The sequence below is a fragment of the Molothrus ater genome, chromosome 2 (assembly GCF_012460135.2).
Source record: "Molothrus ater isolate BHLD 08-10-18 breed brown headed cowbird chromosome 2, BPBGC_Mater_1.1, whole genome shotgun sequence".
NCBI classification, from domain to species: domain Eukaryota; kingdom Metazoa; phylum Chordata; class Aves; order Passeriformes; family Icteridae; genus Molothrus; species Molothrus ater.
The window spans coordinates 63,135,765-63,161,936 of NC_050479.2; the positions used below are offsets into that span (position 1 = coordinate 63,135,765).

The window sequence follows — 26,172 nt, forward strand, 5'->3', positions numbered from 1 at the left end:
CACTTGGAATTCCTCACTTGAGCTTGCTCTGTAGGAAGGTGGGGATTGATAAGCACAGAAGAACAGCATTCAAAATGAGCTCTTGAACGATAAGGTGTGCTTGATTTAACAAATTAATAGTAATTTTAATTGCTTAGAGTTCAAGTCTGCTGCCCTTCTAGGCCTAGAAACATCACCAGTTTACTGCCCATGGCCAGAACTTGAGGGCCACTCAGCCTGAAAAAAAACCCACCTAAACCAAGAATGCATTAACAAGCTCTGTCATTAAACACAGTAAGAATGATAAGGATGGTCCATACCTACCTTCAGAAGGGTTACAGCCACTTAAGGATGACTTAGTATAAAAAGTCAGATCCATAGAGTGAACCACTGAGGTCTAAAATTAGTGCCTACAAAGAAATCTGTGAACTTCTGAAATCAAGAGCACAGGTATTTTGTCAGGCACAGTGAAATCAGCAAGATTCATTGTATGGGGTAAGTTGGGTTTTGCCTTTATTTGTTGTTTATTTGGGTTTTCCTTTGTTGTTTTGATGAAGTTTTTTAAATGAAGCAACTTAAGATGCTGTATGTAACACAAAAAGCTTGCAATGTTCTTCAAAATCCAAAGTTTGCTAGTGAAGAGGTACAAAAAAGTAATTTTATTACATGTAGTTTAAATTCAGACAATAATTAAAAGCAAAATCCCACCCAGCTTTCCCTTCCCCCTCTGAGGGAACCAATATAATCTGAAGTCACTGGAGAGTGGAATTATTTCCATTAAGCATTATAAATATTGCTTGAACAGATTCCACAAAGTACACATTACAACTTATATTAAAATATACCCAAATATAGAGATTTACTTCAAATTAGTTTTCCTAGTAACTCCTTTCTTCGAAGTCACTTGCAGAGGCTTTGAAGATACATCATTTTTGCACACTTGAAGCACTGCATACACTTGGTTAATTACACACAGCAAATGGCCAATTCATTCACAATCATGCAAATGCAGCAAGAGACAACCATGCCATTTGCTCCTCTATAATCCCAGGGAGTTAATGATTTAAGTGACATCATTCAGTGGCTCGGGCCAGACTATTTTCCAACCCCAGACAGTAAATTGGAGATACGAGCAGGCGGTGCTAGAACGGAGATTTCCTAGGCTGGAAAGGCAAGTCCGGAACACCGGCCGGAATCCTTTGCACACTGCAGCATTCCCTCTCTGCCTGAATCTTGAGCTGGATCCACCATCCAGGTTTGTTAAATGCAAGTGAGTGTTTTGCTTGGCACATTTTTACAACAGTTCGCTCTTGAGCACTGAAAACATTTGTTTTCACTGTGTCCTTTCAGGTTCTGTGGTGGAAGAGACCACAAAACACCTGCCTGGACCCACACAGTTACATTGTAGCTGGAAAAAGAACCCCACAAACACCTCGACTTACGGCATCATTCTTTCAGTTCTTAAAGGCTCCACATTTACTGGCTTTAGCAATAAATTCCTTTAGCAGGGGACCATCCATTTGCCAAAATGCTGTAGTTTGTGTCACTTCTGTCAAATGATTGACACAAAACTTAAAGCAGAATTCCTCTAAGTCCTAAAGAGGTGGGAAAAAAACAAAAAGAAAAAACGTTATCTTTGTTTTCAATCACAGAAAATATCATTGAGGCACAAATGCCTATTTATGTTTTATTTTTGCAGCAAATTGGACAAACACACCCAGTGGCTCTGTGTTTCCCCCCCAACAGTCACTATGTAAATGCAACAGAAAATAATGATTCTACCCACATGTCACTATGAAAATGCAGCTACAACAGGAAGTAACCAAAATTTGTTTCTCATTATATAGCAGCAGTCACAAAAAACAGCTTTTCTGAGCAATATATATTTTAAATTCTCACACTTTGTTTCATCTGCATTCTCTGACAACTTTGAAACTCCAATGTAAATAGGAGATCTTGGGGTAATGATGTATAACCAAGACTGTGGATAAAGAAAATTCAGCTCTTTTCTTTCATAATATGAACAAATCTATTATTTGTAAGGTTGCTTGACTTCCTTCCTGCTTCTTGAAGGGCTTAGCTAGATCCTTGAAGTTCCAGGCTCAGTGTATCCTGACTGGACAGTTTGTACAGCAAAGATTAGGCAGAAGGTCCTTCTGTGCATTAGAAACAATCTCTGCTACAAAGTACTTCACAGGGCTCCTGAATGTGATTCAAATGCACTACTGGAGCACAGTGCAGCACAGCAATCCTTGCAGAAAGTGGGCTCTGGATACTTGAGTTTACTTGGAAGTGACTCCCATGTAATAATTAGCAAAGCCTCACAACCATCATTGCACTCTGGTGATGTCAGACAGAGAGAATGCCTTAAAGAGCACCAAAAAAAGGCACAGTCCTTGTCAGTGCAAGGTTCCCCACAGAACACTTCCCACTCAGATTATTTCCAACTCCTCCTTTGAGGAGGAAATCTACTCTGTGGTGCAGATCTAAGCTGCTCTAAGGAGGATGCTGCAGCCCTGACAAAAAAGGGCAACTGCCCACACTGTTCTAGTTTCTTTATCAGATGTTTGTAGGACTCTCTATATGTGAGAACACGCTCTTCCTTGGCTGCTCAGCAGGATGGGCACTGCAGGAAGGCAAAACAAACTCTCTAAGCCCCATGATGTAGGAAAGACTGAATAATATTGATGCTTTCTCTTAAGGTCAATACTGAAACTAGAGCAACTGTGTGTGCCAGTGCCAGTTCTTGACATAACAGTAATATAAAAATATATCCTGGCCTAAAACCAGGCATTCTGAAGCTGCAGATCTTGACTTGTGTGGCATCTGTGCAACAAAAAAAGACAAGCTTATTAGAACTGAACGCTGACAGTTGTGGTATTTTTTAATAACAAAATTAACTAGCATTTTAAAGAAAATTACATCATACACATCGCAATATTTTGCACTGCTTTATTAAAAACTTTATATTCCAAGTCAATGCAACAGAAGCATACAATAAACAGAATTATTGTAGTATTAGTAACTCTGGAAAAATCTAAAGTTCTGTATAAAAAGAAAGGCTGAGTTTCATTTGCAGATGGATGAGCTCCCAGCAAACTACTTAATATAGACTTAGGTGAATAAAGGCACAAGGTACAGCTAAGGATTATTTTAAAATCTACAACAAGAAGCTCGCCCTGACCTAATTTTAGCCCCTTCAGTCAGTCACCAAAAGAAACTGCAGGAGTTTCATGTCATGGAGGTCTTTTAAATTAGTGACGCAGCTTCTTTTTAAGTGTTGTCTTCCGGCACACATCCCCTTGAAAGAACTACATCAGCCAAGCAATTCCAAGCCCCCTGCCAGCATTGCAGCATGTAAACCCAACTTTTGTTGAAGCCCAACCCCTCAGCATCACCCATTCTCTCATGGAAGTAGCATTGAAGCCTACGGTTCTAACTTTACTTGGCTAGGGAGCTACAGGTGTGGCAGAGTACAGGTGAGGCAAAGTCTGGATTCCTTACAGCCCTTACAAGCAGAATCAATCACACACCTAAGACCCATCCTGCAAACCATCTCTGGAGGCTAAAATATGGGAATCTTCCTATTTTTTATGAACTTCTATCAAAGACATCACTATTCACAGTAGATTAGAAGCCAGGACAGACACTAACACAGCTTTTGGTTAAGGTCTGTCAAGCAAGCATCACACCTCAAGGCTCTGAAATAAGTAAGGGCAAGCTGCATGCCAGCTGCTGGAAATTAGGTACAAGAAAAAGCAATAAGTTGATTTACTGAGTACCAAAAAACTGCTTTGTAAGCACAAGCAGCAAGTTCAAAACCAACCAATTGTAAAGTTGCCAACGCAATGCACAGAATACCACTGAACACAAGCAGCCAAAGCGAGCCCAGGAATACTTCCTGATTAGTTCCTAAAGCAGCATGTTAGGGATCTAGGAGTGAAGTCAGACATTCCACAGTGAGGAGGTTTCACTCCCCTCTTCACACACTGTTGCTCTGTCTTCAACGTTTATAAGGCCCCTGAAGCAGTTCCTATCCTGACACTTCATTAGCTTACTCTGAAAACTGGAAGTGTATTTGTACCTAACAAAACAAAAAAGCTAAAAAAAACCCCACCCCACCAACCAAAAAAAAAATCCCAAATCACTCAATCCCCAACCTACCACCATGTCATCACACACAACACACAGCCTTACAAATAAGTAATTTAAGGCTTAAAAGCCTGCTTTTCATTATGTTACTTTTTGTTTAAACCTTCCCCTTGTTTCAGAGTTAGTGTTTCCATCCTCAGAGATATCTGCATACTAGTTCACCTTCCCAGTACTGGTTTATAGGGAAAAATGAAAATAAAAAATGAGATACAAAAACTGTATTTGCCATGAGAAGTAAGTCCAACATTCTCAAATTCTGAAAATGGCAAATAGAATTAAACGAAAGTAAGAGAGCTTATATGAAAATGTAACCAGCTGCTTTTCTCCATAGTTTAAGTCAGGAAGCAGCCACCCATTTAAGAGATTGAACTTTAGAAGTTTACCTCTGCATCATATCTGACAGCAGCAGAGAGCAATGAAAATGCATTTTCCACAGTAATTCCTCTCTTGATAATGTGCTGACACAGTTTTTTCAGTCTGTTTTCACAGTATGAAGTAGCCAAATCCAAGAGCCCTGCAATTAAAACATCATGGTATCAGTCAGTTGTAAAATTAACTCTGCTCTTTCAACCTCTCTGCTCCTGCAAAGCTCTGTATCTCTATAATGTGATTTTTCCAAGTAGGTTACTATTCAGAAAATGCAGATTAAAGGCAAAGAAGAACTTTTTATTACCTCATTCTGCACTCCTGTAATCTCTGTAAATATGAAGGCTGTCCTACTAACTTGCATACCTAGTGGCAGGCACCATAGCATGAGTAAAAAACTACTATTATCAACAAATAGGCTTGAATTACAGCTTGTTGTAATTGCTCTGCTGTCCAAGTTTCCTCCCCGTTAGATCTACTGAGATTCTTTGATCATATGCCAAAAAGTAACTGACTCAAATTAGTAAAGCATGCAAGTATTTTCACCCAGAGAAATAGTTCCTCTCCCAACCTTGACCAAACTGCTCATAGTTTACTTCGAAATACACATTATTTTTGCTGCAGTTAAGTTTGCTACAACAGCATTTTAAAGACAGCTGAATTAATCACCAGTGAAATACATTCTAGGCTAGACTAGAAGCCTGTATTTAGTCACTTATACTGCAAGCCCTGTCCCAGTTTTTCTGGCTTTGCTTTCTGACCATCAGCAGTACCTATTGCATCTTCCGGCGGGAGGTCAACGCTGTCCGTGTACAAGTACTCGAGGAAGGCACGATACACAGGGTAGGAAAACTGGTCTATTTCTATCACCTCCTTCATATCCTCGTTCCAGTATGACTGGAACATGGTTCTGAAGTGTTCACACCTAGGAGACAGAGACATCATCTGGAATACTACTACACACACACAAATGTTACATTACAGTCCCCCCTGAAACACATGTGGGGCACTCTACAATACTCACAAATATTTTACCATGCCCCATCAGGGCCAGCAGTCCACATTTTGGTTCCTAACACTGTAGCCTTCATTATGCATTTAAATAAAACTCTTCTTTTGCCCATGCTACAGAAACATCTGTGTATACACTGCAATCAGACCAACTTAACAGAATTTATTATCCCAGGAAAAGCAGGCTCAGTGAAAAATTAATGTGGACCCCCTTTTACCATCACTTCATTTAAAGCTATTGTGGATACATGGATACTATCTACTACAGGTTTTGGGGTCCCTCCTTCCCTCTTACTGTTTTTTGCCCCTTTGATGATATCCTAAGCTTGTTCTGTACAAATAAGAGCTGTGAAACACAACCACTACCTGATTTTCAGAACAGCTTTGTGGACATGGATGTACTTTCCATCCACACGGAACTTCAGGTCTGAGGTTTCTGGGCTGTCAAACTCTTTCTTCAGAGACTCTGCTACTGTTAAAAAGTCTTCATGCTCTACAGAATCAATTTCAAACAAACAAACAAAATGAGATGTTAAGAGCATCTTAAATGGAACATACTCATCACTAACTAAAGCTAGGAGCTTAACCAAGAGTTGTCAAGGAAAACAGATCTGTGTCAGGGATCCACTGGCTTAAGCAGAAAAATGGGAACGATTAATTAATCCAGTAGCATTTCCTGTTGGGAAGGGCTGCTCCACAACAGCTACAAGCAGCAATGGTCAGCAGTTCCCATTCCATCCCATTGCACAGAGGCAGCACAGCACTAAGGGAAGTACCTGGAGAACTCTGTCTCCATGTGGGCACTACCCACAAGATTCCCAGCCTCCAGGCAGCTCAGTGCTGGCTCAGCTTAGCTCTGCCCCCTGAACTGCAGCGTGCTGCTAATGGGAGTCTGCAACACCCCTGAAATCCCTGGGGAAGGGGCCTACAGCACTCCAGCCACACTGACACGGTGTGAGCTGGGCCTAAAAAGAAAACAGGTCACCACATGGTCACCTTCTGTGCTGGCAGATTGGATACAGCCTGCAGGCTGATGAGGTCTTTGCCAGGCCTCATTAACATGAACTATCACTGACACCAATTACTCAGTTTATGAGTCAGTTATAACAACACAAAATCCAGCAGCAGTGCTGCTGAAGGTACAACCAAGGACACAAAACCTCAGCAGCTCTGGAAGTGGATTAAAGCAGAAATACCACAGTTTTCTCTATTGAGGCCTGTGGCACTGGTCTCATGGAGACACACTCTCTGTGTGTCTCTAGAAATCATACAGGAGTTGCAGCACAAGCTGTCTGAGGCTTCTGGTAAAACAAGGCCTCTGAAATTTCAGAAAACCTAATTTAACCCACTATTCTGATGCATCTTAAATGTGTGTTTCAAAGCAAGTGGCTTCTAAGAATTGAAGCATGGAAAAGAAAAACAAATGGATTTCTACTAAACAGAATGCAACCCACAGGACTGTATAGAGCTGATCCATATATAATCTTCACACCACTCTTCACCATTAGGGACACTAAATTATTTTGCATTTAAGAAGAAATACTGCTGTAACAAACTACTCAGAACTGGCAAGCCACACCTGTTCCACACAAGACCTTGCACTCCTCTGACTTACATGAATCACTCACAGAAACTGAATCTCCTCTGGCCCAACTAAGCCATGCTCCAATCCCTCTCCATTTGCTCATGTGATCTTTTTTTTGCTAGGTCATGAGCTTAGCTTTCACTCCAAATACTTTCAGTCCTGCAAATTTGTATTTCACCACAGCCAATCCTGAGTGGCTGATTTATTTTTTTGGCAGGGACACTGTAACTGTAAGTAGAACAATAACCTTTACACAGAGTTAGCTCTCCCTAAGAAAACAAAACAACACCAGAAAACCCAAACAAACAAACAAAAAAAAACCTAAGAAAAAAGAAGTGTTTACTCCTATGTGATTAAAACAGGAGGGAAAGGAAAACACATATGGAAAATGGAGATTTAAAAATGCTCACAGAACTAATTATTTTGATTTAAATATTCAGTAAGATTGCCAGACTAAGTGGGGAAGAATCCCCAAAGGCTAAGAGGAATTAAAGTGCAGGTAACAGAGGTCAAACACCTGGTTATACCCAGTCTGGGAATACCTCATAAAAACAAGGGACTTGAAACCAGGGAGAGATGTCATTTAAACAGCTCCCACTATTAGCAAAAGGCAACAGACTGGACAACCAGGAGACCTCCACAAGTGTGGAGGCAAGAGAGAGCAAGACCAGCACATATTGCAGAGGATTAGAGAACAGAGAAAGTGACAAATGGGATAAAAAGCAGACTTAGATTTACTCAGGAGCAGACAGCTCGAAGTTAATCTTCTCTCTCTGTCGCATCTCTACTCAGTTCTCCCCTACAGGTGAGATGCTGTTACCTGGACCTCTACAAATGTGGTAACGTGCTAAATGAGAAGTTACCACAGAGAAGCTGGGTTAGGACAAGCCAAATGCAACAGTAAAGTCTGAGAGACTTAACTGGAGAGAGGTTACTTGGGATGTGATCCATGGCTCCCCAAAAACAATTCCATACAGGGACTAACAAAATTAGGGTCTGTTGTCAATAGATTAGGTGTCCTAAGAGATCTTGAGAACTGAGGAGGCAGCAGATGTAAGATGAAACATCCTTATTTTTTTGAACATGAAAACACCTTCATGTTTTCCAGGAAGTGCAAGCTAAGCCCTTTATATCCTATTTGGGGTCAAATAAGAATTAGCAGCATGTGGATCAAAGAAAATAAAGAAAAAAGGTTTGAGCTTATTTGTTGGACACAAAGACAGCACCCCACAGAGTAATCCAAGACAATATAAGAAGAGAGTTCCAACAGAAAAAGCAATTAAATAGTCTTGTTTCACAGGGACTATTATTTACAAGTCTGCCCATCTTTAAGGATAGTCAAACTAAATATACTTGAGACAAATCATCTCATGAAATGAAAACTTGGAATTCTGTTACTTTCAAAACAAGAAAACACGGGAGAGATTTGCTCCTAGGAGGGCAAATACTAATGAGGGAAAAGCTACAGGCAACACTTAAAATCCAAAGTTGTTAGATACCAAAAGAAAACAAGCCTCAGGAGTAATCTTCCAAGCAGGAATAGTTTTAAGAGGAAAAAATCTTGGTTAACAGGTGTCCTTTTTCAGGGTTATGCTGCCCAGAAAAGGTACCCAGACATCATAACTCCTTGTCTCTATTGTCTCATATTGTCCATTTCAATTTGTCCAAATTATTATTACTCTAATTGTATTACTATTTTTATAACCGTTTTATTACGACTAAACTTTAAAAATTTAAAAAACGAGTGATTGGCGTTTTTCACACACCATATTCCATCATGCAATGGTAAAACAGGGTTGGCTTTGGATGTACACTGGCAAACAACCTTGTTACCCTTACCCTGGATCCCCAGCTGCTGAAATAGCAGAAGGAAGCAGAAGGAAGAAACAACTAGCCACAGAGTTGCCAAGCTTCCCTCCTTGAAACAGAAGCCTGCCAGGGAAGCAGCGTGCTGTACAATCACCAAGGGACACAGGGACAGCGGGAGCTGGAGCTCACCTACGGAGAGCAGGCGCCACATGACGGCGGGGGTGGCGAAGCAGGCGAACACATCGTCGGTGCAGGCGAAGTGGGTGAGGTGCGGGAAGGTGACGGACTGGCCCCGGCACTGCCCCCACATGTACACCTGGCCGCTCTGCGTCTTGGCCGCCGACGTGTGCGCCGAGTGGCAGGCGGCGATCTCCACCACCCTGCGGGCACAAGGAACACCGTGAGGCACTCGCAGCACTTCCCAAAGGCCTCACCAAAATGGCAGCCAATCAAACTATGCAGCAACAATCCTGCACTTGGGTTTTTGTCCTGCAGAAATGTGATACTGCTTGAACGGGTATTAAAAAATCCCACAATCAAATTTTCAGATTGTCGATTTTATTGTAATCAGATGTTGCTTTAGCTATGTCCTTCTTATCAACTGACTTGCCTCCTATTTTTTCATAACTATGGAAAAGGGGATAAAGAAAAAACAAGTTTTGTTTTTCCCCCTTAAAACCAACACAAATCAGAAACTTATTCTCAAGAAGAAATTTCTTCTACCTCCTTTTAACTTGATTTTTGTAGGTTAACAGAGCTCTGACCTACTGCCTGTACTTCAGACTTATTTTGCTGTTAAGCTTACTTTCCTCAACACTGAAATTCAACGTGAAACACAGTGCTTCATTTGAGGGGAATGAATTCTTTAAGAGCTATGGTTGTTTTTAAATAAAGTCTACATAGTCTTTTCACCCACCTCACAGTTTTTTAAAATACTAAAGCTGCTGATGCTCACTTATCTATCCTGTTCTCCAGCTGCTCAGGCAATCCCTAGATTCTTATCTGAAACACTGCAAGAACTGAGAAGGAACACAATTCCAATTAAAACACCACAAAGACATTGCCAGAGTTTCTGTGCATGTGATAAGTAAAACAGGGAGGGTTCCCAAGTTCAAAATAAAAGCTATGCTTTCCTGTTTTTTCTCTGTGGTAAAAAACACATCAGAGGATTTCATGCTTTTGTGACAGAAACCCATCAACCAGGACAACAAATATCCTTCCAAGCAATCTAAGAATACACACACACAAATGTGTATTCCTTTACAGAACAATGCCCATGAAGAGTTAGATTTTTAGGCAAAAAAAAAGTTTCAGCACAACGTTCATATTTAAAGTGCAAAAATTATTTCAAGACAAAACTCAAAGAGTCTACATCACTTTCAGTATATGTATCAATAATTTCTGGCAGAAAGAAAACTGATTGCTTGTTTTACAGTACTGTCAACTTATGAACCTCTATGCAACATCTCTGCAAGACACACCATAGAGTATTTATTTTAGGGACAACTCACTTTTTATCACAGCTATCAAGCTGAACTTCTTCCCTCTCCAAACCTTCTTTTCTTAGCAGAACAGATTCTTCTTTTTACAGACTATACAACACTTCAGCAGTACAGCAGTACTAAAGCACACCTATGGTACACATGCTTACAGTACATGTACAGGGTAACATGTTAACCACGCATTTAACACCAAAATTCAGGAAGATGACCTTCACAGCTGTTCCTCTGAGCTAACACTAAATGAAGTCTGAACATTCCTTACATCTGTATGTGCAGTATTTTTCAAGACAGCACCAAATGAAACCTCCTAAGTAACTGCTGCCAGCATTAAATATAAATGACAAAAGAATTACATAAACGAAAAGATCAGGAGCAGCAGTCATGTGCTTCATGGGAAATGACAGCTCACCCACTTTTAGCACTGTTTCCAAGGGAGCCAAGTCAAGCAAGATGAGTAAGTTCAAGTGACTTATCTCTCCCTTAGATCCCAAGCAGAAGTTCTATAGTACTTCCCCCTCCTTCATCCATTGAACAAATGCCAGCGTTATTATAACCCCATGCTTGGGTTCACATACAGTTCTGAACGCAACAGTTCCCCTTGACAACAGTTTACTCATGAAATAAATCACTAACAAAACAAAGCTGATCTATCTGCAAATGTACACATTTCTCTTTCACTGCTTTTTAAAGAACATTTCATTTTCCTTCACTAGTGTCAGTTCCTTCACAGACAAACCAGCCCCACGGCAGTGGTTTTTATTGTGATAGTTCCTTTCTTCTTTCTCTGACCCCCATTTTTAAGCTCTTAAACATTCTCAATACTATGAAGCTTTAAATGTGAAGTGTGAGAAACAACAAAAAATAAGAATGACTTCCCAAATGGGGGAGAAAAAGCAGAAGTGTTTCCTAGATAAGAGGAGACTGAAAATTAAGAGATCTATAGACCAAGACAAGGTACATTAATGTGCCCAGAAAACACACAAGGGCCCAGAGAATGGGACTGAGGCCCACATTTGTAGGTGAGCAGCAAAAGAGCTAGCCCCAAATATGAGGACGATGAAAGGGTGATGAAAGAGGACTGACAAGGGTTAATTTCATTCTTTTATGAGTTCAGGAAACTAAAAAAACTACAAACTACTAACTGGTACAAGTAATAAATATGGGTGCTAACTGTCCTTAGCTCAAGCAACCTTGCAAATTGAGTTCTATTTTCATGGTGGACTATTTTAAACCTTTCAAAAATTGTTTTTCTTCACATGTCACTTCTTGCAAAGGTGGTGTTTCCTTTCTCCCGACTTTCTTTTTCTTTTTTTAATGTAGGCTTCAATTCATGGCTTCGTTTATTGATTTCATATCTCCAGTTTTAAGCAATGGAACAATATACAGAATAGCGTAACACTTATTCCTTCAGTATCAGCTAATGCAAAGTACAGTTTGTTCAATAACCATTACAGAAGCAAAAAGCACTCAGTACTCATTGTAAACAATAAGTTACCATCCTTTCCCATATTTTTAACATCAGCAACAGAAAAACAATCCACCAAGCCCTACACATGCATGCTTCCACTGCTAGAGACCGCATAACACATGCTCAGACTTTATCAACCCAGAAAGAGCTTGAGCAAGATTACCTTTCTTTTTCCATCATGATCTGCACAGGGCTGAGCTGATTACTTTTATTGCCAGTCCCCAGCTGCCCGTAAGTGTTAGCTCCCCAGGCATAGAGCAAGCCCTCATCTGTTAGTGCTAGAGTGTGCGCATAGCCGCAGGCAATCTGTAAGTAAATGTATACAGCGTTACTCCCGGACCAAACACAATGAGAAACAAAATATCGCACACATTACCTTGGCTAGCTCATGGTAAGTATCTCAGGCACTCTGCACCCAGCACCACAATGCGATACTTCTCAGTACTGGCAGCTAACACGAGCTATGTTGGCTGTAGGTACTGCCGAAGTCCCAGCTTCATTAATTGCATTGGCTGCTCCCAAGGAACTTACTGCACACTAGACAAGTCTCCCTAGATGCTACCTGCTTCCTTTGCACATGAGGAACACAGAACTTCTTCATCACATCTTGCAATGCTCTGAAAGTATTTCAGAGCTGGATTATTCTGAATACAGTATGAGTACTCTGTAATGAGGAGAGCTGCAGTTCAACAGCCAACAACCCTTCAACGCAACTTACCACATTCAACTCTATAGAACCTTCCATAAAACCCAGGAAATCCCAAATTTTAGTTTAATTTCTAGCTAGAAAAAAAAAAAAAACAACCCAAATCCAAACAAACCAAACTAAATCCAATCACCAAACAATCAAACCCACCACCACGTCTCATCTTTCCTCTCCCCTTGCTTCTAAAGGACTAATTAGAATACTTAGAACAAATTTGAACATCTGATTCCCCTTGTCTTTAACTAGCACATTTCATTTAATTTTGTAACAAGTATGCAATTTGTATCAACTGCATAATTCACTAGTAGTTACAGTAGCTAACTTTAAACCTTTCCAAGCATTTACCAAATCAAGTATTTCACAGCTTACTTGCATGTTGTATAAGCAAAATATAATTCAGTGTAGCTAAAAAAAATTCAGCGTTGGAACTAGTGAAATCTAGAAGCAGGTGTAATACTCCAAAGAGAGGTTTCCAGCAGAAGCTAGCAGCAGGAATGCACTTTCACCTCCACGCTGGGCATACCTGGAGCACACAGACGCTGTGCAGCGCTGCCACTCTGCACGGGGTCAGCTGGTTCCCGTTGTTCCCCAGCCCGAGCTGCCCATTGCCATTGTAACCCCAGCCATAAACCTGAGTGCACAAGGAAAACAAAACGAAGCCACTCTTCACCAGGAGTACGCAGCACTTAAGACTTAGTATCCAAGCACAAGCCAAGAAAAGTACTTATTAAAAAATTGTGTGCTTTTTGAAGAGCAATACAGAGAAGACTGAAAGATATTAAGTAAATTGCAATGACTTACTGCACTCAACTTCTCCACCCTGCATTTACCTTTTAAAGAAGCTAAAAAACATGTCTTTGAAGTACTAGGAATTTGGCAATAAACTTACACTACACCAAAATCTCTCCCATAGCATCAACACTGACTTTTACACCATCCTTTCCCTTATTACTTTTCCTTTTTTTAAGTTATTCTGATGAACTGATCACTTCATATGGAAGTCCCCAGTTTATCTCTAATTCTTCCTTTAGTTTTGTTACAGTGGACACAGACCAGGACACACATAAGGACAATGAAAACCCATCTCAGCCTCAGGGACTTTGCAGTCCTTCCATTCACAAGGAGATACTACCCTCTGGTTGGTGAAATGAAGTAAAATAGAGGTCACAGTTCATACCTAAAAGCAAGACAGCACCATAAACTTATGTCAAATGGAACAGTTGCACAATGGGAGGGCAATGTTCAAAAGAACGCCTTGGGTTTGTTGCTGGTAATTAAGCAATGTGTTTAAAAAACAGGATCAGCCAATGTATCCTTGCAGAAAAATTAACTGTTTGATTGTGCATGCTTTAAAGAAATAAACTGAGACTAATATAATGAATTAAAACAATTTAACGTAACTTATGTTAAGTAATCTCTTGCAAGATGAAGACAAACATGGTTAATACAACTGTTCAAATTCTTGCAGTTGCAGACTCAGTAAGAATTGTGTTCCAATACAGTCTTTGCCATAAGAAGGAATATTGAAAGACTGCATCTCCAGTCACGCGCAGTGTTTTCCTGCAGCTGGCTCACAGAAGTTGCCAGGATAGCTCTGTCAATAACAGCCCTAACCTGAGCCCTCCCTGCCAGCATTTCTCCATATTCAGACTCCAGCTTGGTGGGCTCAGGTGACAGAGAATGAGGGAATGCAGCAGCAGCACTTACCTCACCATTGTTTACTACAGCCATGGAGGAGGTCTGGCCACAAGCGATGCCAACCACAATTTTACCCTGCAAGCAGTTGGAAACTCTGCGAGGAGTTGGCTGGTTGGCTGTAGATCCAGATCCAACTTGACCACAGTTATTGTAGCCCCAAGCGTACAGCTGTCCATAAAACAAACAAACAAAGCCACACAGTTTAAAGCTTAATAATAGTAATGGTAGCAATAGATAATCTTCCCACAGGCAGCACTGGATTGGGTAAACTATCCTACTTAACAAGCTAAAATGCTTAAAGTTCATTTTTCAATAGAAGAAAATTATAAACAGCATTAGGACTCATTTAGCAAATAGGAATATAGCACTTTTTCCAACTTATTGCAAAAGAATGATAGCATCTGACTAAAACAAAAAACAAAAGGAATATATTTCCATATTAAATACAAGTCAGACTGTAAGCCAAAGAGCATAGTGATTGTCTTTACAATTTCATTATGTTGAAAAAGGTATGCAAGCCAGAATATCATTTATTTCCCAGACACACTAACTCCCCAGTTTAGAGCTATGTAGTTTTCTTCAAAGAACTCTAAGCCAGGTTTATTGCTGGACACTCATCATACCTCTTCTGCATCTTTCAAGAGCTGTGAAAGAGCAGGGTTTTGTCAGTTCGTGTTTCACAGCAGCATTAACAAAAAAAATCCACAATTTCTGTCAGTTTAAAGTTTCTTGGGGCAAACTAGTACTAATACAAGCAAAAATATGAGTTCCTGTTATCTGAAAGTCAGGAAGATAGGGAAGTAGTTTGGTATAAAAAAAATTATAACTCTGTGGCTTTGGTGCCTCCAATTTTTATTACATGTATACATGCCCACAGCTTGGAGTAAAATTGTTTCTGAGGGTTCATTCTCTGGTGCCTCATCCAGTTCAGAAGTTTGGCCTCTTGGAAACACCTTCCACAGACATGCTTGGCAGTACAAGCACACTGACAGGTACCCTCATGAGAAACCTACACATCCTTTGGTGCCAGAAGCTGCTTACTGCAACACCAAACCAAGAGTCATTAAAAACTAACACCTCCATCAGCACCAAAAAAAAACCCCGACCCACCAAAGACAAGAACAAAAGACCCCCCACCACCAACACAACTCATTTACAATGAATAACATGAACAAAAGAAAGAATCAGTCCTTTGCTTTTTGTTACTTCTAAATGCTGGATCTTTGATTCCTACTGAATATTTGAAGATGCCTCATAAAATACTTTAACTTTAATAACAGGAAATACTTAGGTAGAGAATCTCAGAAGGTAGATCAAAATGCCAAAGGACATGCCAGAGAAGCATGAATGTTTGCATTCCTTTAATTCTATCATTAAAATACTTCTTTTTTAAATTTGCACTGCATTAAAACTGCACTGAACCATACCAACCAATTATGCCAGGTATTTCCACAAATACTTCCAACTTCAATGTCTCCCTGAGGTTTTTCAGGTTTATTAGGACACAAGGGGGGCTGGCAGCCAAATCTTTCTATAAAGCTGCTTAACACATTTTGCTGCTTTCAGTGCACTCAGTTCTGGTAAAAGCTCAGAGCACAAACAGACCAAGTTACTGCAAGGTACACCAGGGATGGATTTAAAGTACATTAACAAGCCACACTGGGCAAGCCAGCTGCAAACACCAGCTCCATGGTCAACACGAAGAAATTTCCCTGCTTCAACTAAGATTTCAAGCATGTCACATTTATGACAAGAAACAGTCTGGCCTGCACAGGCAGCTACCACACAGCAGCTGGCACCTCTAGTGTAAGTAATGTGTGAATGTCCTCTCCTCCCTGCATGCTCACCAAGCTTTACACTTTGACCAAGTCAAACATGACAGCACAAAATCTTTCCTAAGTGTAGGCTCTTCTTTCAGATAAAACACAGACCACTTAACCTAATCTCTCTTTACCCTTAAAATACTTGGTATTACTGTTGCACTATTATTCCATACTGGGCCACAACACAGACATGCTCAGATTACCAGGATGAGAAGAGCTGTATTTCCCTTTTCACTGTCAAAAGGTTTTAAAATTAGAGGTTTTCTTTTATTACTGCACAGCTGAAACCAGATTTTCCACTGTGCATACATTGGTCAAATCTGCATAACTGGAAACTAATTGGATGTGTTTCCCACAACACATAGCCTGAAGCCTGAAACAAACAGCATGAAGCAGACTTGGATATAAACCAAGTGCTCTTTCATTAGCTACACAACAAGGTATTCTGAGGTGTGCAGAGCCACATTCTTCTGCAGTACCAGTGTAGAAATGCAAGACATTTCTACAAGAAAAAGACTAAATTCTAACCCAGTAAATACAAATTCAACACACCCCCTAACTAAGAGAACTGCAAGCAAATAAATAACATTTTGCACCTCAAAAACCATTACTTCACCTCTAAGTGGCACATCTTTCTAGTCTCACCCCTGTGAGAAACACAAAAGTTTACTAAGTTGTATTTCCCTTGTTCTGGGAATAAGGTTCTGGGGTTCCTTTTTTTTCTGGCAGGGGGGGTTAGTAATTTGGTTTTGGGTTTTTTTTTTTGTTGTTCTCAAGTCTGCTCTGAAGAAAAGGACACCTTACTTTGAGATAGCAAGAGAAAAGGTTATATTTGTAATTACACTGTAGAAACAGAAGTTCAAACTGCAAGGTCACCTCCACTATTCACTTCAACAAGGAGATTAAGAGATTTGAACAGGTTTCAACTTACATCCCCATCCAATGAGAGTGCCATGGAATGATGAGAGCCACAAGCTACTTCCACCACTTTCTTTATTAAGAGATTTGTGCAAACTTGAACAGGAGTAATGCCCTGATTGGTTGTGCCATTTCCAAGTTGGCTGTAACCATTATGTCCCCAAGCATACACTTCACCATCTGCAAAAATATTTGTGATGAAAACCACTAAAAATTTCAGGGAGGTTAAGACAGAATTTTAAGAAATTATCAAATACCAACAGGAAATTGAAATTAACAAACTATTAGAAGAATCATCTGTATGCTATAAAATTATATACTTTGTTTTATATTCATACATCACAGCATATCCTCTAGATCGTGGAAATACATGGAAGTGCACAGGTAAGACAAAGTACATCATAAGTGACAGTGTAAAATGCTACAACCTCAACATAGTAGAAATGGAAACTTTAGCAATTACAAAATCCATTTACTTCCACTTAAGACCAACAAGAACCTCTTAGTGTACGTTAGCCAGTTAACAAGTTAATACAATTACACTATAATCCATTCCTGTTAAATGCAAGTTTAGCTTAAAATCTTTAACTTATGTTTCTAACTAAATGTTAATTTTCTACCTTCAGTACAAAGAACAACATGGGGTCCACTTCCATAACTGAGACTGGAGATCTTCTTTCCACATAAGGCTTCCAACTTCTTTGGTACTATTGTGCTCTGATTATCTCCAGTTCCCAAACAATTACTGCAATTCAGTCCAAAAACAAATACCTGAAAAACAAAAGAATACTCATTTCAAATATTTTATGCTCAGGTATGCACAGATGTGTAATGCTCAGGTCTTCATTAACTAGGGACAGAGTTTCATCTTGGACCTCCAGGGGCCAGAGACATCCTGCATGGAAATTAACAATCTCAAGAGGCTGCACAAGGGCATTTTGGATGTTAACTGAATTATTCAGATTTGTACAGTCCTGGAATTTAAGCTTTTTATTTTATTTTTATTTTCAGGAACTGAAGTCTGAAATCATAAGAAGTCTGAAATTCTGAAAAGGGGAAGCCACCACCTTCTTTTAAAAGCAGTTTGTAAATAGCAAATAATGCATAAGCATGTAAAGAGCTATACTGTGGGAGGCTCATCCTACAGGCACTATTGATAGGACTTTGGGGAAAAAAAAATCCTTCTCTACCCAGTCTTACCAGAAACCTTCCCATTAATACATCCCAGAACACCTGTCTCATTTTCTTTGAGCAGCACTATGCTAACTCAAAGAGTTTCTGAATCATTAAAATCTACAGAATCTTTCACGGTATTTTTTACTTAGCAAGCCATAACCTCATTTTCTATCTTCATACCTGTCTGCACTTAACTTCAAGCTACCACACCTTCTTTTAAATTCTGCCTGTCTTCCAAAGTGCATATAATCCATCCTGGCCTTTGCCATGTGAAAGTCTTCTAACAGTCCATTTATATTGTCCCCACACAAAACTTAAGAAAAAAAAAATCAAATGTTATATCCACCACATTTTAGATTTCACATAATGCTTTTGAGAAGCTACTAATCTACAGCCATTCTGAAAGCAGGCACTTGTGGCAGCTCACCTCGTCGTTGTGCGTGATGTAAATGGCTTCGTTGGCCGACGTCCCGAACACACACGCTTTCCGAATGGAAGCAATTTCTTGGGGGGAAAGTAAGGTAAATATTGGCCACTTGCCTACGTCCACCATGATGCTGCTGTGTGTCATGACGCCTCTACAAGCAAGAGGACATTGCTGCAATAAAAAAAACACAAACAAAAAGCTTATTAAAAAGAGTATTCTGCGCTTTCATTAACAGACAGTAAGGGAAATTCCTTTACATGGAGAAAAGACAGGTAGCTCTGAAAGTAAATATTCTATTCTGTATGAAATATGGAATTGTATTTCCATGTATTTAGGTGAACAAAAAGCTCCTCACTGAAAAAACAAATTGTGTCCTTAACAGGGTATTTAAGTAAACTATATTCAATACAGCTAAACGTCTGCTCTTTAACAAGCAAACTTAGTAAAAATTTGTGATTTAGCAAATATCCACTGGTGGCAGAGTGGAATTCTGAGGGAATTTTCAAAGGGAATTTCAGTTGCAATTCCAATTTATAAAATTTTCACTTGTGAGTTTTTTGTAATCTTACAAGTTACAAATGCCATGTAAGCAAGCAGTTGATATATATGTGAAACATAGAAATAAAAATAAGGATGGAGCTGTTATGAACATGACCCAAATCTGCCATCTCTTGTGTAATCAAAAGCTGTTATGGTCAAAAAATATTTGTGAGAGCAGGAAAGCATGAGCTTGTGCAATTAGGCAGTGAAACACATCAGAGAACAGCAATTAAGTAAAATTGCCATAATCTGTTACTTAGAAACCAGGTGGATCACATTAACAGCTGGAAACATGACAGGGTATAGAGATGTTTGCCAATGAAAACAAACATATAGAACCCATTCTTCTCCAGTGCTCCCTCTTCCCAGTTTCCTCAGGATGACTGCAGCAGCTCAGGAGCAAAGCTGACAGCACAAACATCCAGAGCTCATCGAGGCACTCAACCCTGCACATCACATCGCCCACACCCTGAAGGGACTCTGCAGCTTACAATCCATGATCCATGCCCAGGGCTATCAGCAAGTTCTGTGAAATGTGGAGAGCATTAGGTGAAGAATTCCACAGAATGTCAGTGACAAGACAAATCACCATAAAACAGTAAAAGCCAAGGAGGCAGGGAATTTTTCCATGGATAAGAATTGCAGTCTCTACCCAGATGCCATCCTCTCATCAACACTTAGTTCTTTCCTTTTCATTTTTTGTTTCAGTGCAACCCAATCCCCCTATTCTTTGCTGTGCTGCTTTCAAGTCAGGCTGCTTTCAAGTACCCAGGCCTCTTGATGGTGCCTGGGTACCAGGTATGATAACAGTGAAAACACAGCCTCTCCACTCTTCTTCTGATGCTTGGTTCTCAAACTGTGCTGACAACCAAGACTGGGCTTCAGAAAGCCATTTAACAACAGCAGTCAACTGTTATTCAGTGCAGATGTTTTTTTGGAAGAAGGGAGTTTAAAAAAAGTAGCAATAATAACAATTAAGAAAATGAAGTTTGAGAAACACAGAGGTCACTGTGGAATTATGTCCATTAAAAAAAAAAAAAACCCTAACACAAAAACCAGGCAGGGTTGCTTCCTTATCAGATTCCATAACTTTGATCCAATAAACCCAGCTCTGCTCTACAGACATCTCTTACTAAGAGCCTGACTTAACTCTCTATTTCAGATTTGAAGCAGGTCTTGAAAACATCTGAAATCTCCAGAGCAAATACATAATAGATTTATTTGTAGAATAGCTTATTTTTTTTTCGAAGTCTACCTGATGGCAAGGCGTAGGACATTCTACAAGCTAAACAGGTTTGGATGCATTTAAGCCTTCTTAATTTCTAGTCCAGTTACAAGCACAGGCTAGTTAGCTGCCAAGATTTGTCACCTCACCTTGTCAAGTCTTTTAACATATGACACTATCAATCACTTAAAACAAGGCAGCAATTACTTGTTCTTTTGAGCAGACCAAGGAAGTGTCCCTTCTGACTTCACCTATTTAACTTGCCTCATGTAATATACAACTGCCAAGGCACAAACGAGTCAACCTGAATTTTAAGAAAACTATTTTCTTCACTGAAGTAATTTTCAACATAACCTGTGAAGACAGGAAGACAAGGTGTAAATTGGCTAGGATATTCTCTGGCAGAATAACAAGTTTTACAGCACCCAGAGAACCAAATCTATTCTAAAATTAATAAGTGTAATATGTGTTGCCTTTTCTCTCCCTTCCTGATCTGTGCACTAGGTCTCTAATCCATTTGACTTCTTTCTCTTCGGCTCTGTATGACTCAGTTAATCACTGATCTTTGACAAAACCTTTCCAAGCACTTCCAAAACTTATGCTGCACTCCCCACACCTCACAGCTCAACCTGACATCTTGTCAAACTAATATCAATAGATAAAAGCTTTCAAGCACATGAGACTTCCCAAACTGGAGATATGAGCAATTAACTCCATCCACAGGTGAAGGTCCTTACAATTGTTAACAGGTGTTAATATTGCTTTTCCCAAAACCATGCTGTATATTTTCAGTCATTTCAGCTGTTACTACATTTCTACAGTTATTTCAGGGGTTTTCCTCAAAAGGTTCTTAAGGACAACTCATCTGCCACTGGTAAATCTGTTTCTTAAATAAATCTCAATCCTAAACTCTATCCAGGATTTAGCAACCAACAAAGGTTCACAAAAATCCTTAAACCAACCAAACAACATATTGTCTTTTATGTCATATGTACTGCTTCTCCTCAAAGACACACTTTTCCCTACTCTTGAAATATTAACTACCGTCCTGAGATTCTGCTGTTTGCTGGAGTACCTATCATCACTGGCTTTCAACATTTCTGTGGCAGCAACAGCAGCTGTTTTCCTTTATCCTTTTGTCCAAAACAGAGAAATTACACACAAACCTGAAAGTTCTGGGCCTTATACACTGACTACTGTTTCTTAACTGTAGTTGTGCATCGAAAGCTGATTTAACTATTTATTCTTCATTTTCCACAGAAAACAAATACTCCACCTAGGCAGAAGCACCACCTTTTTCTCTCTAAAAACAGATTCCTTAATAACCTCAGCCAATTTCCCAGTTGTCCAATAAAAGTTCTGGCAGTCACAGGAAGGAAAAAAAATTCTACAAGTGAGGAAAAAAGTATTTGAGAAATCTATTTTTAAATGTAGGACTGTAAACAGAGGTGTCAGTAAAGTTACTCGTTATTATCAAAACTGAAACCAAATTGGTTCCAGCATCCTGTAGGACATAATGCACACTTCCCAAAAGAGCAGATGCTCTGTGATACCATGACTGAGCCCTCACACCAACTACACTCACGCTTCATCCCTGCACAACATTTGCCTGAATCTGGTGGGGACAGTTGTGAGGGAAGTTTCTTCTGGGCAAATCCTTGCCATGAAAGGCAGATGATCCAGGAGACTCCAGACATCACACCACAAACACAAGCACAAAGAAATCCAGCGTCCTTCCCTCACCCTTCCTGCAGAATGTCAGTCCCACACCTAAGGTTATTTACTTCTCTTGACAGGACCCTGCTACATCACACACCGTGCAAGGGCTGCACCTCAGCTGAGAAGTTTGTAAGGGCAAATGTACCAGATGGAGCCCCGAGCAGCCAAGGTATTTTAATCTGCATGCTAATAGCTCTCTCAATATATTAGCTTCAGGCTATTGCTCTGATTCTGTGTGCAACAAGGCAGCAGCAGCTCTGAGGAGTATCCATTATGTATCAACACCCAGATCTTAAGTTAATTGCACTTAAAAACCTTATGAGTATAAAACCCCTGAGCTTAAACTGGCTGCCCAAATTGCTTTTAGAAACACTGCGTGCCACCTCTCAACTGTTAATTTCTGCTGCATGATGCAGAGGTAGACAATTACACAACACAAAGCTTTACTTCTGCTGCAAAATGAACCAGCAGAGGGAGTTTATATCAACAACACCTCTTCTCACGGCTCTGACATCTCCAAAATGATCCAACAACCTCAGTATCCAAACAGAAACAGAGATCACTCCTTGAATTTCACTTAGGCTAAAAATAAGCAAAAAAGGGCGGCTTGTAAAAGAAAGGAAACTGAACTGGCCATATTGCGACGAAAAAGAAACTGACCTCAGGGTAAGCACCAACATTAAGGGAAAAACATTTACATCTGCTCACAATTTAAAAAGCCACACACTTTTGGAATCATAGGCACCTCAAAAATTCTGTGTTAATCTGCTGCCTACACATTCATCTCCTCAGTAATTTGCTTACTAAATAAAAAGCCTGCAAGCCGATTCACAGTGGCACATGAAAGACAAACATGAATCCTGCCTTAAAAAAAAAAAAGGCAGCGTTTACAAAATGCTTTGTTAAAATGATTTTAGATACTATTCTACAGAGTTTATAGTTCAGCTAAATAAATCCACGCTGGATAGAACAATAGCCTAACACAACATCCTACCGGGAAAACAGTACCAATTGTCCTCGGGACAAAAAAAACCTACAGTTAACTCCTCAAAGATTATCCCCTTATTTGCAAAGGCTGCTGGAACACAATTGCACGTTTGTTTGTTTCACTCCCTCCTTAGGCTCCAATGTTGCAGCTTATTCCAGCTAGGCAGACCTACTCCTGCACAGAAAAACTGCAGGCTCAGGCCTTCATTTTTCCTAATTGTCTTTGGGAATTATGAACAGCAGTGAGAACACAAAAGCTGGGATATCTGGCTTTAGAACAACGCAGAGTGACTGGCACACTAAATCCCTTTTTAATTGGAAGTACACCTTAACCAAGGAAGAATCAAATCCTTCACGTCCTGCCAGTCTTCCCCCAGTCTTCATTTCCTTTTTTTTGATTTCATATCTTGGCACTGAGAAGGAATAGAGAAACTATATACTATCATTATATTAACAATACTATTGATGTTAAGTAGATGTATGAACCAAGGGATGCAACTGAGGCATTCCCCCTGCTAATGAAGAGACCTGCACACCCTGAAAAAGTGTGCCCTAACTTACTTTCCTTGGACCTTACAGGAAGCAAAATTTCTATGGCAAAACTCATGTGTTCCAAACCTCTACACAATTTATTTTCAGATGTCCTTAATGAGCCACACAGGGGAGGAAAGAACTACTGATCCAAGGGCTGACAACCAGATCTCCTGTTTGCTTTGAGTAACCAGCTGAGAGAGATAAGCAAGCAAAGAGCACCATCATACACGTGAATGCTACTGAACATGACTGGCTTAGCCACAGGAAACCACCCTTATGAGGGTGACTGCCATCCACCCACCATAACAAACCTCCAATTACAAAACTGCAATTACAACCACACTTTGCCTTATTTTCTTTTTTTTTTCCTACGCTAAAACATTAGTGCAACTTATCAAATCCATTCACTGAGGACGTCTTCTAAAGCAATGCCTGTCTTCCAATCTGACATATAGAGAGATAAGCATTCAAGGGGAAACATTCATATTAAGGCACTAAAGAACGAATGCATCTTTCCAACAGCTTCTAAAGGTTTTCCTAAAATACCCTGTGCTCCAAGCACATTTCCATTTATGATGCCTTGTACCCTTTTCTCTTAATCCCACCCCTTGTCGGAACGATTTAAGCCCATTTTACCTTCCGTCAGTAGAGGACAACACAAACGGGTCACTTGAACTTTCTAAATCAGAACCCTGCAAGTTCCTTATAAAACAGGCAAATATTCCTTTAGCGTTCATTTACAAGAGCTTCCTAAATTGGAACTCCGCAAGTTCCTTTAAAAACAAAACAAAGCAAATACCCCTTCAGTTTAGAAGAAGTGCGTTAAAAACCCGAACAAACGCTGTAAATATTCATAGAAAGCCGGGCGAGGAAGAACAAAAAGCGTTGAGTTTTTCCTGCTCCTGGGTTGTTTGTTTTTTCCCCGACCAGCCGGGTACCTCAGTCAGGCTCCAGGAAGCCGGCGACAAAAGGGAAGGATAAACCGCAACACCACAAACCAGGAAAATAAAGGAGAAAAAAATCAGTAAGACCACAGAGTGTTAAGGACGTGCAGTAGGAGCCTTGCAGAGGCTGAGGGGGAAACTGGCTGGCGGCGAGACAGACGCGGGTGAGGGTCCCCACCCCAGCCCAGCTGCGGCGACGAGGACCGTCTCTCTCTCTCTCTCTCCCTCCCTTCCTCCTCTCCTCGCTCTCCCTGCTCCGCACGGGCACAGCCACCCTCGCAGCCCCGCTGCCCGCCCGCTGCCCGCGGCGCGCTAACGGGACGGCGCGGGGCGGGCGCTGCTCCTCACCCGGTGCCCGCGGCGGCTCCCGGCGGGCTCCCGGCGGGCTCCCCGCGCCCGCTCCGCCCGGCGCGGCCCCTGCGCGCCCCGCCCGCCGCCGCCGCTCGCGCTGCCCCTCACGGCCGTCGGGGCCGCGCGCGCCGCCGGCGCCAGCGCACGTGACCAGGGCGGGAGGGGAGCGGGGGGGGCAGAGTTGCGCCGCATCACGTGACTCGCCGGAGGGACGAGGGAGCGCGGGGCTGGGGGGGGAGGAGCCCCCCTCCCTATTGATCGTTCGCGCGCGCTCCGTCACGTGGGCGGCTCCTCGCTCCCCATTGGGCGCCGCGGGTGCGCCGGGCGCGTGACGCGGCCCCTGGTCCGCTCAGCCCAGCCCAGCCCAGCCCGGCCCGGCCCGGCGTGGGGCGGAGCGGAGCGGAGCGCAGCGCAGCGCGGGTGGCGGGGACAGGGACAGGGACAGGGACAGGGAGGCTGGAAATCACCCTGGCATCATCCCGAGTCCAACCTCCCGCCGAACGCCACCGTGTCAACCAGGCCACGGCATTGAATGCCATGCGCAGCCTTTCCTTACGCACCGCCAGGGACGGTGACTCTGCCACCTCCTAGGGCAGCCCATTCCAATGCCCAGTCATTTTCTGAGAAGAAATTCCCTGGCACAGCTTGAGGCTTTGTCCTGCCGCTCAATTACCTGGGAGAAGAGGCCGACCCCCACCTGGCTCCACTCTCCTGTCAGGGAGCCGCAGGGATCGATGAGGCTCCCCCTCCCCGAGCCGCCTTTTCTCCAGGCTGAGCGATCCCCTCAAGTCCAAACTGCCTCAGACCCTCTTCGTAAGGCCTTGCTCCAAACCCTTCCCCACCTCCGCTGTCCTTCTCCGGAGCCCCTGCAGCCCCTCAGAGTGCTGCCCTTCCTGAGCTGATGGCCCTGTCTGCCCCGCATCCTCCGCGGCTCGGCCCAGGCTCCCTCCCCGGCCGGGGAGCAGAGCCCGCCTGGGGCTGGATCGCTGCTGGCTCTGCTGCAGCCTGGGGCCAGTAAGGCCTCAGTCCAGGTGGGTCCCAGAGACAGGGCTAAGGGTCTGCTGACACAGTCACTCAGCGACTTCTCTTCATTCAAAAGTATGTAGGCAGCTGATAAACCCCTGCTAGGCCTTAGCATTGACAGTCTTGTCCTTCACTGTTCCAACACCTGCGCATCAAGTAGGCAGGATCCAGGAAAGGAAAGATTGGAAACCGGCATTCCCAAGAGAAGTCTTTTGTTAGCACAAAGTTG

At 41.6% G+C, this 26,172-nt stretch overlaps 1 protein-coding gene across 3 annotated transcripts; it reads right to left on the bottom strand.

The window, feature by feature from the left end:
* Positions 1–461: 461 nt before the first annotated feature.
* Positions 462–24,987, bottom strand: RCBTB1 (RCC1 and BTB domain containing protein 1). 3 transcript variants are annotated; one of them, XM_036387532.2, is made up of 12 exons: positions 24,918–24,987; positions 18,621–18,791; positions 17,638–17,788; positions 17,031–17,197; positions 14,286–14,444; positions 13,102–13,209; positions 12,036–12,178; positions 9,092–9,282; positions 5,875–6,001; positions 5,271–5,422; positions 4,515–4,645; positions 462–1,574 (listed from the first exon to the last, which is right to left on the bottom strand). In XM_036387532.2, exons 2-12 carry the CDS (start codon positions 18,762–18,764, stop codon positions 1,434–1,436), a joined length of 1,614 nt encoding a protein of 537 aa, XP_036243425.1. In that variant the 5' UTR covers positions 18,765–18,791; positions 24,918–24,987; the 3' UTR covers positions 462–1,433. The 3 variants fall into 3 exon arrangements, with proteins under 3 accessions (XP_036243425.1, XP_054374517.1, XP_036243435.1); XM_054518542.1 differs by lacking the exon at positions 24,918–24,987 and adding an exon at positions 24,425–24,523; XM_036387542.2 differs by lacking the exon at positions 24,918–24,987 and adding an exon at positions 24,262–24,276.
* Positions 24,988–26,172: the final 1,185 nt, after the last annotated feature.

What these genes read in the sequence shown, in the direction of transcription:
- RCBTB1 (XM_036387532.2), bottom strand. Translation starts at nt 18,764, where the DNA reads ATGACACACAGCAGCATCATGGTGGACGTAGGCAAGTGGCCAATATTT. An exon ending in CACTCTCATTGGATGGGGAT is followed by an intron (nt 14,445 to 17,030) that starts GTAAGTTGAAAC and finishes TTTTATGGACAG; the next exon opens with CTGTACGCTTGGGGCTACAA. An exon ending in CTGTCAGATATGATGCAGAG is followed by an intron (nt 1,575 to 4,514) that starts GTAAACTTCTAA and finishes CCACCTCTTTAG; the next exon opens with GACTTAGAGGAATTCTGCTT.